Genomic DNA, 16,503 nt, shown 5'->3' on the forward strand with positions numbered 1-16,503 from the left:
CAGTCCTAGCCCTGAGTTGTCGTACAGTCCTAGCCCTGAGTTGTCGTACAGTCCTAGCCCTGAGTTGCCGTACAGTCCTAGCCCTGAGTTGCCGTACAGTCCTCGCCCTGAGTTGCCGTACAGTCCTCGCCCTGAGTTGCCGTACAGTCCTCGCCCTGAGTTGCCGTACAGTCCTCGCCCTGAGTTGCCGTACAGTCCTCGCCCTGAGTTGCCGTACAGTCCTAGCCCTGAGTTGCCGTACAGTCCTAGCCCTGAGTTGTCGTACAGTCCTAGCCCTGAGTTGTCGTACAGTCCTAGCCCTGAGTAGTCGTACAGTCCTCGCCCTGAGTTGTCGTACAGTCCTCGCCCTGAGTTGCCGTACAGTCCTCGCCCTGAGTTGTCGTACAGTCCTAGACCCGTGTTGTCGTATAGATGGAGTTGTCATGACGTTGCCCTCTTTGGGTACAGCAAGCCCCATCCCCCTCTCCCTGCCTCCCCCTTGCCTCCTTCAACTAGGCTGCTGTGGTCAGAGAGAGGTCGTAAATTCCTGAGGGGAAGCCCCTGCCTCATGGACACACAGTATAAGAGAGAGTGAAGTTTCATAGAGAACAAAGGAATTTCTTCCACCTCACAGTACTTGAGGTCCGAACAAATTTCAGGTTCCGGAGAAAGTATAGAAGATCGTTGAAGAATCCAGCAACGAACTGGTCCGTTTGTCACAACATGGTGAAGCTCATGGGAGACGGTGTGGCCACATTACCATAACGCTGTTTATATAATAGCCCAAGATATGAGGTTTACATCTAATTGTAATTACATCTAATTGTTGTATAGGATGAATGAGTATGATACCGTTTGTAAAATTGTGTGATGTGATTTTGGACTGTTTAATGAAGGAAACTCCAATTCTCTTTTGAGTTTAACTAAATCAGAGGACCGCCACTGAGCCCAGTTAGGGTCAGGCACCCTGGGACAGCCCCTTTTCTGCAATTCCGAATAAAACCCCAACTTTGAGAAATTCTCAAGTAGACCATGTTTTCCTCCATTACGAGGGGACAAAGGTTGTAGACCATTGCTGAATCTTTTAACCATACCACGTGGTTAAACTCTTAGACTATCGATACCGACAGAATAAGAACAAAGTCTTTGATATTAAATACTAGTCTGCAGCTAGGAATTCGGTATCATTGAAGAACGACAACCACCGAAACATCCATTCTACAACAACATGAATGTCACTCTGAACTATCCACTCTAACCACGACAGACAGAGAGAGACGGACAATTCTACAAAAGAAACACACTTTTCACCAGCGATCAAGACGACACACTGAGTGTAAATATATTGATTGATTGCAATTGTTCCCGAATGAGTGAGCGTTCATGTGTAAAGGATTAGCATTTCAATTGTTATAATTATCACCTTGTAGTGACTTCTCAGCTGACCTCCACTCCCTGTTTTGTCTACCAAGCCGCGATGCCGGTTTAGCCCACTAGGACACATTCCCTTTTTTTGTAACCATATTGACTGTTTGTTTGTTTAAGCGTTTCTGTGAATTACTTAGTTAGTAATAAATAAATGATTTAAGACAACTGATGTATGGATGACTCATAGTGAAGACTGGGTTCGTGCAGATAACCAACAATTTACGACATTTGGAATGAGACTAACGCGAGGTAAAATAAATAATTCATTAATTCGAAGACTAATTGATCAGACAAAATATCTGAAAGGTTATATTAGGAAATTTTAACCTTGTAATGTTAACTTCCTAGTTAATTACAGTTACATGATTAATCAGTTTAATCGTGTAATACTAATTACAGATCTTTGATTACTATCATTAAACTGAAGACTTTTTTTAGTTAAGACAGAGTTACGGGCCAATTTGCATATATTCACTTTTATTCCTCCGAGTTCACATTTGGAACTGCATGAAAATATGTTTTATTTTAGTTTCAAACCATTTAGAAATGTTTATCCCAATGTCACACATTGGCCCCATTATTTACAGAAAAACAAACTGTCCACATTGTAAACTCTTACAGTACTGGGTTGAAACCCCTTTGCCTCCAGAAAAGACAGACTTCGTCAGGGAAAGTTGCTCAATCGGTATCAAGGGACGTGAGGCATGCCAGGAAAACATTCCCCGTTCCATTAAACCACCGCCACCAGCCTGTAGTGTTGACACCAGGCAGGATGGGGCCATGACTCATACTGCTTACAGAGCGCTCTGCTGCTCATGCTAAATACTGAGCACCATCAGCTTGACAACAAGAACCGGGATTCGTTGGACCAGGCAATGTTTTTCCACTCTATTGTCCAGTGTTGGTGATCGTGTGGCCGCTGGAGCCACTTCCTCTTGTTTTTATCTGATAGGATTGGAACCTGGTGTGGTCGTCTGCTGCAATAGCCAATCCGTGAAAAGGACCGACGAGTTGTGTCCCGAGAAGCCGTTTCTGCACACCACTGTTGTACTGCGCCGTTATTTGCCTGTTCGTGGACCACCTTTTAGCACGATTCTTGCCATTCTCCTTCGACATCTCATCGACAAGCTGTTTTTGGCAACAGGATTGCCACTGGACGGATATTTTTATGTTTGTCGCATTCTCAATAAACCCTAGACACTGTCGTGCGTGAAAAGCCCAGGAGCCGTTTCTGAGAACCGGCGCATTGGAACTGGCACACCTGGCACCCGACAATCATACCACGCTCAGTCGTGTAGGTCACTTGTTTTGCCCATTCTAAATTTCAATAAAACAGTAACTGAATGCCTCGATGCCTGCTTTATATAGCAAGCCACGGACACGTGGCTCACTGTCTGTAGGAGCGAACCATTTTTGTGAACGGGGTGGTGTAAACTGGCCACCGAGTGTACATTGCAGTGCCATAAATGCCTAGCCTGGGCTCCAGTCTGTTTCTGCCCTCTTGCCAACCCAAACAGGTTCAGCTTGTCAATAGAACAGTCAAAATCACAAACATCTGGGACTAAACAAAAACACCCACCTTCTGGCCGGTTTTACAGGTGGCGGGGAGGGGCCAGTGGTAGGCGTGGCCCGCGCTGCACCCCCACATGGCGGTCAGGTTCCCATGGGAACCCTCGGTAAGCAGGTGTTTGAGGTTCGGGATGAGAGCACAGATGGTGCCGTGACTGTGGGCCCAGCGGACCAGCTTAGACAGGTTCTCTGAAGAAGTGTGCAAGCAGTCTTCCATTGTGAGTTGGAGCCGTTTCCCCTATGGAAAAATGTATATTACTTATTCATAATAGAAGAAGTGTGAGTTCAAATCAAAATCAAATCAAACTTTGTCACACAAGCCGAATACAATAGGTGTAGACTTTACCATGAAATTCTTACTTAAAGGCCCTTAACAGTGAAGAACATATTTACCAAGTAGACAAACACAGATAATAATACAAAGTAATAGAATAAGAATAACGAGACTATATACAGGGGGTACCGGTACAGAGTCAATGTGGAGGCTATATACAGGGTATTACGGTACAGAGTCAATGTGGAGGTTATATACAGGGTATTACGGTACAGAGTCAATGTGGAGGCTATATACAGGGTATTACGGTACAGAGTCAATGTGGAGGCTATATACAGGGTATTACGGTACAGAGTCAATGTGGAGGCTATATACAGGGTATTACGGTACAGAGTCAATGTGGAGGCTATATACAGGGTATTACGGTACAGAGTCAATGTGGAGGCTATATACAGGGTATTACGGTACAGAGTCAATGTGGAGGCTATATACAGGGTATTACGGTACAGAGTCAATGTGGAGGCTATATACAGGGTATTACGGTACAGAGTCAATGTGGAGGCTATATACAGGGTGTTACGGTACAGAGTCAATGTGGAGACTATATACAGGGTGTTACGGTACAGAGTCAATGTGGAGGCTATATACAGGGTATTACGGTACAGAGTCAATGTGGAGGCTATATACAGGGTATTACGGTACAGAGTCAATGTGGAGGCTATATACAGGGTATTACGGTACAGAGTCAATGTGGAGGCTATATACAGGGTATTACGGTACAGAGTCAATGTGGAGGCTATATACAGGGTGTTACGGTACAGAGTCAATGTGGAGACTATATACAGGGTGTTACGGTACAGAGTCAATGTGGAGGCTATATACAGGGTATTACGGTACAGAGTCAATGTGGAGGCTATATACAGGGTATTACGGTACAGAGTCAATGTGGAGGCTATATACAGGGTATTACGGTACAGAGTCAATGTGGAGGCTATATACAGGGTATTACGGTACAGAGTCAATGTGGAGGCTATATACAGGGTATTACGGTACAGAGTCAATGTGGAGGCTATATACAGGGTATTACGGTACAGAGTCAATGTGGAGGCTATATACAGGGTATTACGGTACAGAGTCAATGTGGAGGCTATATACAGGGGGTACTGGTACAGAGTCAATGTGGAGGCTATATACAGGGGATACCAGTACAGAGTCAATGTGGAGGTTATATACAGGGTATTACGGTACAGAGTCAATGTGGAGGTTATATACAGGGGATACCGGTACAGAGTCAATGTGGAGGCTATATACAGGGGGTATCGGTACAGAGTCAATGTGGAGGCTATATACAGGGTATTACGGTACAGAGTCAATGTGGAGGCTATATACAGGGGATACCAGTACAGAGTCAATGTGGAGGTTATATACAGGGTATTACGGTACAGAGTCAATGTGGAGGTTATATACAGGGGATACCGGTACAGAGTCAATGTGGAGGCTATATACAGGGGGTATCGGTACAGAGTCAATGTGGAGGCTATATACAGGGTATTACGGTACAGAGTCAATGTGGAGGCTATATACAGGGTATTACGGTACAGAGTCAATGTGGAGGCTATATACAGGGTATTACGGTACAGAGTCAATGTGGAGGCTATATACAGGGTATTACGGTACAGAGTCAATGTGGAGGCTATATACAGGGTATTACGGTACAGAGTCAATGTGGAGGCTATATACAGGGTATTACGGTACAGAGTCAATGTGGAGGCTATATACAGGGTGTTACGGTACAGAGTCAATGTGGAGACTATATACAGGGTGTTACGGTACAGAGTCAATGTGGAGGCTATATACAGGGTATTACGGTACAGAGTCAATGTGGAGGCTATATACAGGGTATTACGGTACAGAGTCAATGTGGAGGCTATATACAGGGTATTACGGTACAGAGTCAATGTGGAGGCTATATACAGGGTATTACGGTACAGAGTCAATGTGGAGGCTATATACAGGGTGTTACGGTACAGAGTCAATGTGGAGACTATATACAGGGTGTTACGGTACAGAGTCAATGTGGAGGCTATATACAGGGTATTACGGTACAGAGTCAATGTGGAGGCTATATACAGGGTATTACGGTACAGAGTCAATGTGGAGGCTATATACAGGGTATTACGGTACAGAGTCAATGTGGAGGCTATATACAGGGTATTACGGTACAGAGTCAATGTGGAGGCTATATACAGGGTATTACGGTACAGAGTCAATGTGGAGGCTATATACAGGGTATTACGGTACAGAGTCAATGTGGAGGCTATATACAGGGTATTACGGTACAGAGTCAATGTGGAGGCTATATACAGGGGGTACTGGTACAGAGTCAATGTGGAGGCTATATACAGGGGATACCAGTACAGAGTCAATGTGGAGGTTATATACAGGGTATTACGGTACAGAGTCAATGTGGAGGTTATATACAGGGGATACCAGTACAGAGTCAATGTGGAGGCTATATACAGGGGGTATCGGTACAGAGTCAATGTGGAGGCTATATACAGGGTATTACGGTACAGAGTCAATGTGGAGGCTATATACAGGGGATACCAGTACAGAGTCAATGTGGAGGTTATATACAGGGTATTACGGTACAGAGTCAATGTGGAGGTTATATACAGGGGATACCAGTACAGAGTCAATGTGGAGGCTATATACAGGGGGTATCGGTACAGAGTCAATGTGGAGGCTATATACAGGGTATTACGGTACAGAGTCAATGTGGAGGCTATATACAGGGGATACCAGTACAGAGTCAATGTGGAGGTTATATACAGGGTATTACGGTACAGAGTCAATGTGGAGGCTATATACAGGGGGGTATCGGTACAGAGTCAATGTGGAGGCTATATACAGGGTATTACGGTACAGAGTCAATGTGGAGGCTATATACAGGGGATACCAGTACAGAGTCAATGTGGAGGTTATATACAGGGTATTACGGTACAGAGTCAATGTGGAGGTTATATACAGGGGATACCAGTACAGAGTCAATGTGGAGGCTATATACAGGGGGTATCGGTACAGAGTCAATGTGGAGGTTATATACAGGGGGTACCAGTACAGAGTCAATGTGGAGGCTATATACAGGGGGTATCGGTACAGAGTCCATGTGGAGGCTATATACAGGGGGTACCGGTACAGAGTCAATGTGGAGGCTATATACAGGGGGTACCGGTACAGAGTCAATGTGGAGGCTATATACAGGGGGTACTGGTACAGAGTCAATGTGGAGGTTATATACAGGGGATACCAGTACAGAGTCAATGTGGAGGCTATATACAGGGGGTATCGGTACAGAGTCAATGTGGAGGCTATATACAGGGTATTACGGTACAGAGTCAATGTGGAGGCTATATACAGGGGATACCAGTACAGAGTCAATGTGGAGGTTATATACAGGGTATTACGGTACAGAGTCAATGTGGAGGCTATATACAGGGGGGTATCGGTACAGAGTCAATGTGGAGGCTATATACAGGGTATTACGGTACAGAGTCAATGTGGAGGCTATATACAGGGGATACCAGTACAGAGTCAATGTGGAGGTTATATACAGGGTATTACGGTACAGAGTCAATGTGGAGGTTATATACAGGGATACCAGTACAGAGTCAATGTGGAGGCTATATACAGGGGTATCGGTACAGAGTCAATGTGGAGGTTATATACAGGGGGTACCAGTACAGAGTCAATGTGGAGGCTATATACAGGGGGTATCGGTACAGAGTCCATGTGGAGGCTATATACAGGGGGTACCGGTACAGAGTCAATGTGGAGGCTATATACAGGGGGTACCGGTACAGAGTCAATGTGGAGGCTATATACAGGGGGTACTGGTACAGAGTCAATGTGGAGGCTATATACAGGGGGTACTGGTACAGAGTCAATGTGGAGGCTATATACAGGGGGTACTGGTACATAGTCAATGTGGAGGCTATATACAGGGGGTACCAGTACAGAGTCAATGGGGAGGCTATATACAGGGGTACCTGTACAGAGTCAATGTGGAGGCTATATACAGGGGGTACCAGTACAGAGTCAATGGGGAGACTATATACAGGGTGTTACGGTACAGAGTCAATGTGGAGGCTATATACAGGGAGCACCAGTACAGAGTCAATGTGGAGACTATATACAGGGTGTTACGGTACAGAGTCAATGTGGAGGCTATATACAGGGAGCACCAGTACAGAGTCAATGTGGAGACTATATACAGGGTGTTACGGTACAGAGTCAATGTGGAGGCTATATACAGGGAGCACCAGTACAGAGTCAATGTGGAGACTATATACAGGGTGTTACGGTACAGAGTCAATGTGGAGGCTATATACAGGGAGCACCAGTACAGAGTCAATGTGGAGACTATATACAGGGTGTTACGGTACAGGGGGTACCGGTACAGAGTCAATGTGGAGGCTATATACAGGGTGTTACGGTACAGAGTCAATGTGGAGACTATATACAGGGAGTTATGGTACAGAGTCAATGTGGAGGCTATATACAGGGGGTACCGGTACAGAGTCAATGTGGAGGCTATATACAGGGTGTTACGGTACAGAGTCAATGTGGAGACTATATACAGGGAGTTATGGTACAGAGTCAATGTGGAGGCTATATACAGGGAGTTATGGTACAGAGTCAATGTGGAGGCTATATACAGGGAGTTATGGTACAGAGTCAATGTGGAGGCTATATACAGGGAGTTATGGTACAGAGTCAATGTGGAGGCTATATACAGGGGGTACCGGTACAGAGTCAATGTGGAGGCTATATACAGGGTGTTACGGTACAGAGTCAATGTGGAGACTATATACAGGGAGTTATGGTACAGAGTCAATGTGGAGGCTATATACAGGGAGTTATGGTACAGAGTCAATGTGGAGGCTATATACAGGGAGTTATGGTACAGAGTCAATGTGGAGGCTATATACAGGGAGCACCAGTACAGAGTCAATGTGGAGACTATATACAGGGAGCACCAGTACAGAGTCAATGTGGAGGCTATATACAGGGGTACCGGTACAGAGTCAATGTGGAGGCTATATACAGGGAGCACCAGTACAGAGTCAATGTGGAGGCTATATACAGGGAGCACCAGTACAGAGTCAGGGTGTAGGTGTACAGGCTAGTTAAGGTAATCTGTACATGTAGGTGGGGGCAAAGTGACTATGCATAGGTTACAAACAAAGGGAGGGGGAGCGGGGGTGGGGGTCAATATAAATTGTCCGGTGGCGATTTTATGAATTATTCAACAGTCTTATGGTTTTTTTTTGGGGGGGGGGGGGGGGTAGAAACAGTGAAGGAGCATTTTGGTCCGAGACTCGGCGCTCCAGTATCACTTGCCGTGTGGTCTCTGACCATTTTATGGGCTTTCCTCTGACACTGCCTGGATGGCAGGAAGCTTGGCCACCGGTGATGCATTGGGCCATTCACACCACCCTCTGTAGCGCCTTACGGGCAGATGCCGAGCAGTAATAGGTCATCTGTCTGATTTAAGTTTGCCTGCCTTAAAGTCCCCGGCCACTAGGAGTGCCACTTCTGAGTGAGCATTTTCTTCTTTGCTTATGGCCTTATAGAGTTGGTTGAGAGAGGTCTTAGTGCCAGCTTCACTTTGTGGTGGTCAATAGACGGCTACGAATAATACAGATGAGAACTCTCTTGGTAGACAGTGTGGTCTACAGCTTATCATTAACTATTCAGGGGCTAAATGGGATCTAGTCATTCTGCATTAACACCCACTCCCTTGGCAGGGCTAAATGGGATCTAGTCATTAACACCCACTCCCTTGGCAGGGCGAAATGGGATCTAGTCATTAACACCCACTCCCTTGGCAGGGCTAAATGGGATCTAGTCATTAACACCCACTCCCTTGGCAGGGCGAAATGGGATCTAGTCATTAACACCCACTCCCTTGGCAGGGCTAAATGGGATCTAGTCATTAACGCCTGCTCCCTTGGCAGGGCTAAATGGGATCTAGTCATTCTGCATTAACACCCGCTCCCTTGGCAGGGCCATCTAGTCATTCTGCATTAACACCCACTCCCTTGGCAGGGCGAAATGGGATCTAGTCATTAACGCCTGCTCCCTTGGCAGGGCTAAATGGGATCTAGTCATTCTGCATTAACACCCGCTCCCTTGGCAGGGCTAAATGGGATCTAGTCATTCTGCATTAACACCCACTCCCTTGGCAGGGCTAAATGGGATCTAGTCATTAACACCCACTCCCTTGGCAGGGCTAAATGGGATCTAGTCATTAACACCCACTCCCTTGGCAGGACTAAATGGGATCTAGTCATTAACACCCACTCCCTTGGCAGGGCGAAATGGGATCTATTCATTCTGCATTAACACCCACTCCCTTGGCAGGGCCAAATGGGATCTAGTCATTCTGCATTAACACCCGCTCCCTTGGCAGGGCCAAATGGGATCTAGTCATTCTGCATTAACACCCGCTCCCTTGGCAGGGCTAAATGGGATCTAGTCATTAACACCCACTCCCTTGGCAGGGCTAAATGGGATCTAGTCATTAACACCCACTCCCTTGGCAGGGCGAAATGGGATCTATTCATTAACACCCGCTCCCTTGGCAGGGCGAAATGGGATCTATTCATTAACACCCGCTCCCTTGGCAGGGCGAAATGGGATCTATTCATTAACACCCGCTCCCTTGGCAGGGCGAAATGGGATCTAGTCATTAACACCCACTCCCTTGGCAGGGCTAAATGGGATCTAGTCATTAACACCCACTCCCTTGGCAGGGCTAAATGGGATCTAGTCATTAACACCCACTCCCTTGGCAGGGCTAAATGGGATCTATTCATTAACACCCACTCCCTTGGCAGGGCTAAATGGGATCTATTCATTAACACCCACTCCCTTGGCAGGGCTAAATGGGATCTATTCATTAACACCCGCTCCCTTGGCAGGGCTAAATGGGATCTAGTCATTAACACCCACTCCCTTGGCAGGACTAAAACACGACAGATTGCAGCACCCACAGAAAAGAACGCATTTACACAGGACAAACGTATGAACTGACAGCGACTCGATGTAGTCAGAGGTGCCTACCTAGCAGATTGGTTTATTTTAACATTTTTTTGCTCCAAAATCAAAACAAACCTGTAAACAGGAAAACTTATATTTTAGAGGATAGGAGAACTAAGAACTGAGATGGTATCACCAAGTTAAGGTTTGTTAAAAATTTTAAAAACTCTGTACTACACCAGAACCATCTCATTCATTTGAGTCAGTAATGCCCCGAGCATGCTGGACCCCATACCGGTGAACTGAAAACACTGTGATTATTATTATTTTACCCTGCTGGTTATGAACGTTTAAACATCTTGGCCATGTTCTGTTATAATCTCCACCTGGTACAGCCAGAAGAGGACTGGCCACCCCTCAGAACCTGGTTCCTCTCTAGGTTTCTTCCTAGGTTCTGGCCTTTCTAGGGAGTTTTTCCTAACCACCGTGCTTCTACATCTGCATTGCTTGCTGTTTGGGGATTTAGGCTGGGTTTCTGCAAAGCACTTTGTGACATCGGCTGATGTAAAAAGGGGTCTTTATAAATACATTTGATTGATTTTCCACATGTTCATTGATCCTCTCGTGTTAGTAGGGTCTGCTTTGTTTGACATGTTGGGAGTTGAGACATAAATAGGGTATTATTAGAAAGGTCAAGGTCTCCTCTATTCCAGTCAAATAGTGTCTCAATGTGTTTCGGTGTCCATATGACCGATTGTGTTGGACCAAACCTCAAATGCAAAATAGCAAGTTAAAACTGCTTGTTGTCAAAGAGGAAAAATGATTAAATTTTTTGTCTGTTGCGAGTGGCATGGGGAGGGGCTTGGCGTCTGTGACGTGACCAACCATTTTTTTTTTAATTAAAAACAGAAGCAGTTGACAGCATAATTTTCAATTTAAGTTATAAATATACAACTGAATTTTTAACATTGATTTCCAATGGTATTGTATTTAATCTGGTAAAAGCTGCTGAATGTGTCCAAAAACACACTGCGATGTATTTGTTGATGATCTACCAGCGTTTGCCCTGCCTACTATCCTGTAATGGCTAACGTTACAATCTGCCAGCAACAGTCCACTCGCCACTGCTCAACTCCATAGTAATTCGTAGAGTTGAGTTTAAGGCCTTTGTGCAGACTGTACGTCAGATTCAGTCTTTTACCATTATCACATCACTGTGTGCGATGTTAATTTAAAAATCTTGATATCAAGCTGGTTAAATTGGTACAGGCTTACGTCAACACCAGTGGTGTACCGGCAGCGCAAGCCTCTCTCTACGGTTATGCGCGACAGAAGTGAGTTCAGAAAAACCGAACGTATGCACCTTTAAAAAAAAGTTTACACAAACAAACTTCATATGTCCCACCCACGACAGAATCAAAAGAAGCTTCCCCAAAATAACATGGTAGAACGTTTAATTTTGTTTGGATATTTTCTGCATTTATCAAAATCCCATCATGTAAACAAGATTATTAGGGAAATCGTTCCTTCTTGCACAGCATGTAAATGTTTAAAATCAAACTATTATATTATTCTGACTAATTGTGTGCATACTCAAGTGTTCCTATTGGTCAGTCACTGGGATCAGCTCGGAACACCTGACACGATGAATACACCACCAGAACGGTCAGAGCCTACGACCTACGACCCTGTTACACTGAACGAGCCCAACTTTTAAAAAAAGTTGCGCTGTGTCTTGCACGTCCGTGCTCTCATCCAGTGCTAATGAAAAAAAGTCAAATTCTTTCGTCTTCTGCTGCAGCTGGGCATATACATTACTCCCGATTTCTTCAATGCGTCTGGTGATTGTACTCGCCGACAGACTTACGGCATTAAATGCATCTTTCTTCTCGGGACACACCTCCTCCGCGACAGCATCCATACATTTCTTAACAAACTCTCCGTCAGTGAAAGGCTTACCGCTTCTTGCTATCAGTTTAGCAACCCGAAAGCTGGCCCGAACGGATGCCTGGTTCAGCTGAGCTTGGCGTACAAATGTATTCTGCTGAGATAGTGGTCCACTTTTTAGCTTTGAGAGTTTGTCTGCTCGTATTTGGCCTTGCAAGCTATCGTACTTGTCTTTGTGACGGGATTCATAGTGTCGGCGAAGATTGTATTCTTTGAATACCGCCACCGTCTCTTGACAGATGAGACAAACAGCCTTTTCTTTGCATTGAACAAAAAAAAAATTGTTTGTCCACTGCAGGTTAAATACCCTGCATTCTGAATCAATTTTTCTCTTACCTAACCTTTTCGCCATTATTCCGTTCTCTCTTTGACAGGGCCGGGCCTAGGATTTTTTTTCTGGAGGCCAAATAGGAAAAAAATTCGATAGCGTCTCTGGTATTGTTCAGAGGGCCGGGCCAAATGTGCTGACGGGCAGGTTAAATCCGGCCCGCGGGCCGTAGTTTGGTGACCACTGCTGTAGAGGGTTTAAGGCCGGGCCATACACTACACAACCTTAACATGAATTCGCTACATTTTTGCCATCTCAGACGAATATTCATGATCTGGCTGAAATCCTATGAACTTGGGCTAGGATCATTACATCGAGACTCGCATAGTTTGAGCAGGTCAGGGACGAACCAATGATGGCTGTTCTGTTCTCCAGACCCCTGTCGGATGTCCTGACCATTTTCTGACATATCCTACATTTTGGGTTTGCATTTTATAGTATGAGCAGTGCTACAGCATGATTGGGCAAGGACTGCTCCCAATAGCCATTGAGCATTCAGCATGTGAGACGAAAACAATGGGCGGATTCAATTATGTTGAGCCCGGGCCGATGCCTGTCACATCTGGCGAAAACGGGGAGGGAGGCATGTCCTTCTCAAATGGAACAACTCTGTCATTTTGTCAACAAGGCAGCATGGTGCATCGTCCATAAACATACATATATTTTACATAAAATACATATTTTAACATTTTCTAATTTAGTTCATTGGGAAGGAAGAAAAATACGTTTTATCAAAAGCAATCACTTTTGCAAGAGAAACCACAGAATCCTTGGTACTTACGTAAAACCTCCACTCACCCGAGGCAACAGGCAAAACGAACCAATATTACATCAGTGTCCTACATTACATGACAGAAATAAAAAAATATATATACCGACATGAAATCAAGACCATATTCTGCGCCTCAATACTTAAAAAAAAATGTTTCTGCACCTATTTGTTTTCTTCCTACGACAACCGAGAAAAGCAGGACAGGATCAACTAGGGACTCATTGTGTAATTAATGTGAACACCCTCGTCCTGTGATTTGAGGATGGATTGGGAAGAAAGATTTGGGGACAAGGACATCGGGAAATGGGAGCACGTCCAAGTTTTTACGATTTCAGAAGTCGTGTAGTGTATACCGAGCATAAGACAACTAAGGCAAAGAACGGCCTACTGTTACAATTACTAGATATTTAGCAACACAGATCAAATAGTGTTCATAGCCCATATCGTTATCAGTGGCTAACGCATTGATATGTTTATTCTGGGCTGGCTAGTCATTTCAACCATTCTGCATATCGCTATCTATCTAGCTTGCTAATTATCTAGCTGGGCCCGCGGCTAACATAACACACCCGAGCTAGCCAGTTATCTTGCTAGCTATTCAGCTATTTCAAATGAAACAGCAGCCCGAATATGAAGCTGGCTTTCGTCTACGGCTAACTAGCTAGCTAGCTACGGTCGTTAGCGTGATCCGAATCATAGAACAAAGAGACGCCTATCTCTCTGTTATTGTCAATAAACACGTACCTTTACACCGGAGACTCTTCATATAGCTATTTCTTCTAATATAAAAGGAAGGAGTTGTTTGGGATGATTATAAGTAACAATCAGCGGTCAAAGCAAGCGATAGACCACTCCGACTAGCTGGATAGTGGGAGATATTTTCTTCTTCTTCTTCTTCTTCTTCTCCAAAACATAGAAATAAAACGAGGCCTTACCGGAAATACGTCGATTCGGATATGTAGCTACGTCATCGTGTTGTTATGAGAGATGAAAATGATAATCTTATTGATAAATACAAATACAGGACAATTTGTAACATGTACAAAACATGTGGAAGGATGAGAAAACTGAGGACAACGTATGGGTTGATGTTAGGCTCATTGTATATTTATATTAACAAAACTGGAAAGTTAAACTTTTTTTTTAAAAATCTTAAAAACATGTTTACATTCATTAAATCAATCGGGGGAATTCAAAAATAACTCACACTAGCTGCTTTTTAATTTTATTTCTAGAAAATGTAGATGGGTTTAGACTGTTGATAAGAACCCTCCACCGGTAATGGTAATCAACTTTGCCCACAAATAAATCTGGTTAATGTACAGTGCATCCTCATTTTGTTGCGTTACAGCCTTATTCTAAAATGTATTCAACTGTTTTTTCCTCATGAATCTACACAAAATACCCCATAATGGCAAAGCAAAAACAGGTCTTTAGAATTTTTTGCAAATGTATGAAAAAAAAAAAAAAAACATAGCACATTTAGTATGCTAAAATGAATGTTCTCACTACTGCAAGTCTCTCTGGATAAAAGTGTCTGCTAATTGACAAATGTAAATGTATCACAAACTCAGTACTTTGTTGAAGCATCTTTGGCAGAGATTACAGCCTCGAGTCTTCTAGGGTAGGAAGCTACAAGCTTGGCACACCTGTATTTGGGGAGTTTCTCCCATTCTTCTCTGCAGATCTTCTCAAGCTCTGTCTGGTTGGATAGGGAGCGTTGCTGTATAGATATATTTACACATATGGGCATTTCCACCGCCATTTCTCGCATAGTACATTTTACTGACACAAAAAGATCTGTTCGACATTTATAAAATTTTCCTCGACACTTCCTATTTCTTCAGCTGTTGTGATTTTTTTAATTATTATGGCATGACTTTACTGTGGATGTAAATGTGGTTACTGTTCCGACCAGCAAAATACATTTATGAACCGGTTCCAACCAAAACAAAAGTACCAGTTTTTGTAATTAAGAAATCCTATCTGATAACTCTAGTAGCTTAAACTCTTCGGAAAAAAAGGTTCCTTATAGAACCAAAAAGGGTTCCATCGCATGCTTCATACAGAGCATTCGGAAAGTATTCAGACCCCTTCCCTTTTTCCACATTGTTAAGTTACAGCCTTATTCTAAAATGAATTGATTTTTTAAAAAAAATCCTCATCAATCTACACAAAATACCCCATAAAGACAAAGCAAAAACAGGTTTTTAGAAATGTTTGCAAATGTATTAAAAATTAAAAATAACTGAAATGTTATTTTATTTACATAAGTATTCAGATCCTTTGCTATGAGACTCAAAATTGAGGGATGTTTTTCAGCGGCAGGGACTGGGAGACTAGTCAGGATCGAGGGAAAGATTAATGGAGCAAAGTACAGAGATCCTTGATGAAAACCTGATCCAGAGCACTCAGGACCTCAGACTGGGGTGAAGGCTCACCTTCCAACAGGACAACGACCCTAAGCACACAGCCAAGATAATGCAGGAGTGGCTTTGGGACAAGTCTCTGAATGTCCTTGTGGCCCAGCCAGAGCCCAGACTTGAACCTGATCTAACATTTCTTGAGAGACCTGAAAATAGCTGTTCAGCGATGCTCCCCATCCAACCTGACAGAGCTTGAGAGGATCTGCTGAGAAGAATGAGAGAAACTCTACAAATACAGGTGTGTCAAGCTTGTAGCGTTGTACCTAAGAAGACTTGAGGCTGTAATCGCTGCCAAAGGTGCTTCAACAAAGTACTGAGTAAATGGTCTGAATACTAATGTAAATGTGATATTTCAGTTTTTTTTTAAATACATTTGCAAACATTTCTTACCATGTTTTTGCTTAGTTGTTATGGGATTTTGTGTGTATATTGAGGGGAAAAAACTATTTAATTTGAATAATGCTGTAACATAACAAAATGTGGAAAAAGTCAAGGGATCTGAATCATTTCCCTAGAGGTTCTATATAGAACCCAATCAGAACCCTAGAGGTTCTATATAGAACCCTGTCAGAAACCTAGAGGTTCTATATAGAACCCTGTCAGAACCCTAGAGGTTCTATATAGAACCCTGTCAGAAACCTAGAGGTTCTATATAGAACCCTGTCAGAAACCTAGAGGTTCTATATAGAACCCTGTCAGAACCCTAGAGGTTCTTCTTCACTGAACCCTGCATGGT

General features: G+C 43.8%; 1 protein-coding gene across 4 annotated transcripts in view; it reads right to left on the reverse strand.

The window, feature by feature from the left end:
- The window catches only part of LOC115127297 (uncharacterized protein KIAA1958), a 54,928-nt gene extending 40,694 nt beyond the window's left edge, over nt 1–14,234 (reverse strand). For all 4 annotated transcript variants that reach the window (XM_065017160.1, XM_065017159.1, XM_065017161.1 and 1 more), the window contains exons 1-2: nt 14,086–14,234; nt 2,987–3,214 (exon numbers count right to left, since the gene is read on the reverse strand). In XM_065017160.1, the coding sequence (XP_064873232.1) occupies nt 2,987–3,193 (207 nt within the window). In that variant the 5' untranslated portion in view covers nt 3,194–3,214; nt 14,086–14,234. The remainder of the gene's footprint in view (nt 1–2,986; nt 3,215–14,085) is intronic.
- Nucleotides 14,235–16,503: the final 2,269 nt, after the last annotated feature.

Source organism: Oncorhynchus nerka, linkage group LG4 (genome assembly GCF_034236695.1).
Source record: "Oncorhynchus nerka isolate Pitt River linkage group LG4, Oner_Uvic_2.0, whole genome shotgun sequence".
Classification (NCBI taxonomy): domain Eukaryota; kingdom Metazoa; phylum Chordata; class Actinopteri; order Salmoniformes; family Salmonidae; genus Oncorhynchus; species Oncorhynchus nerka.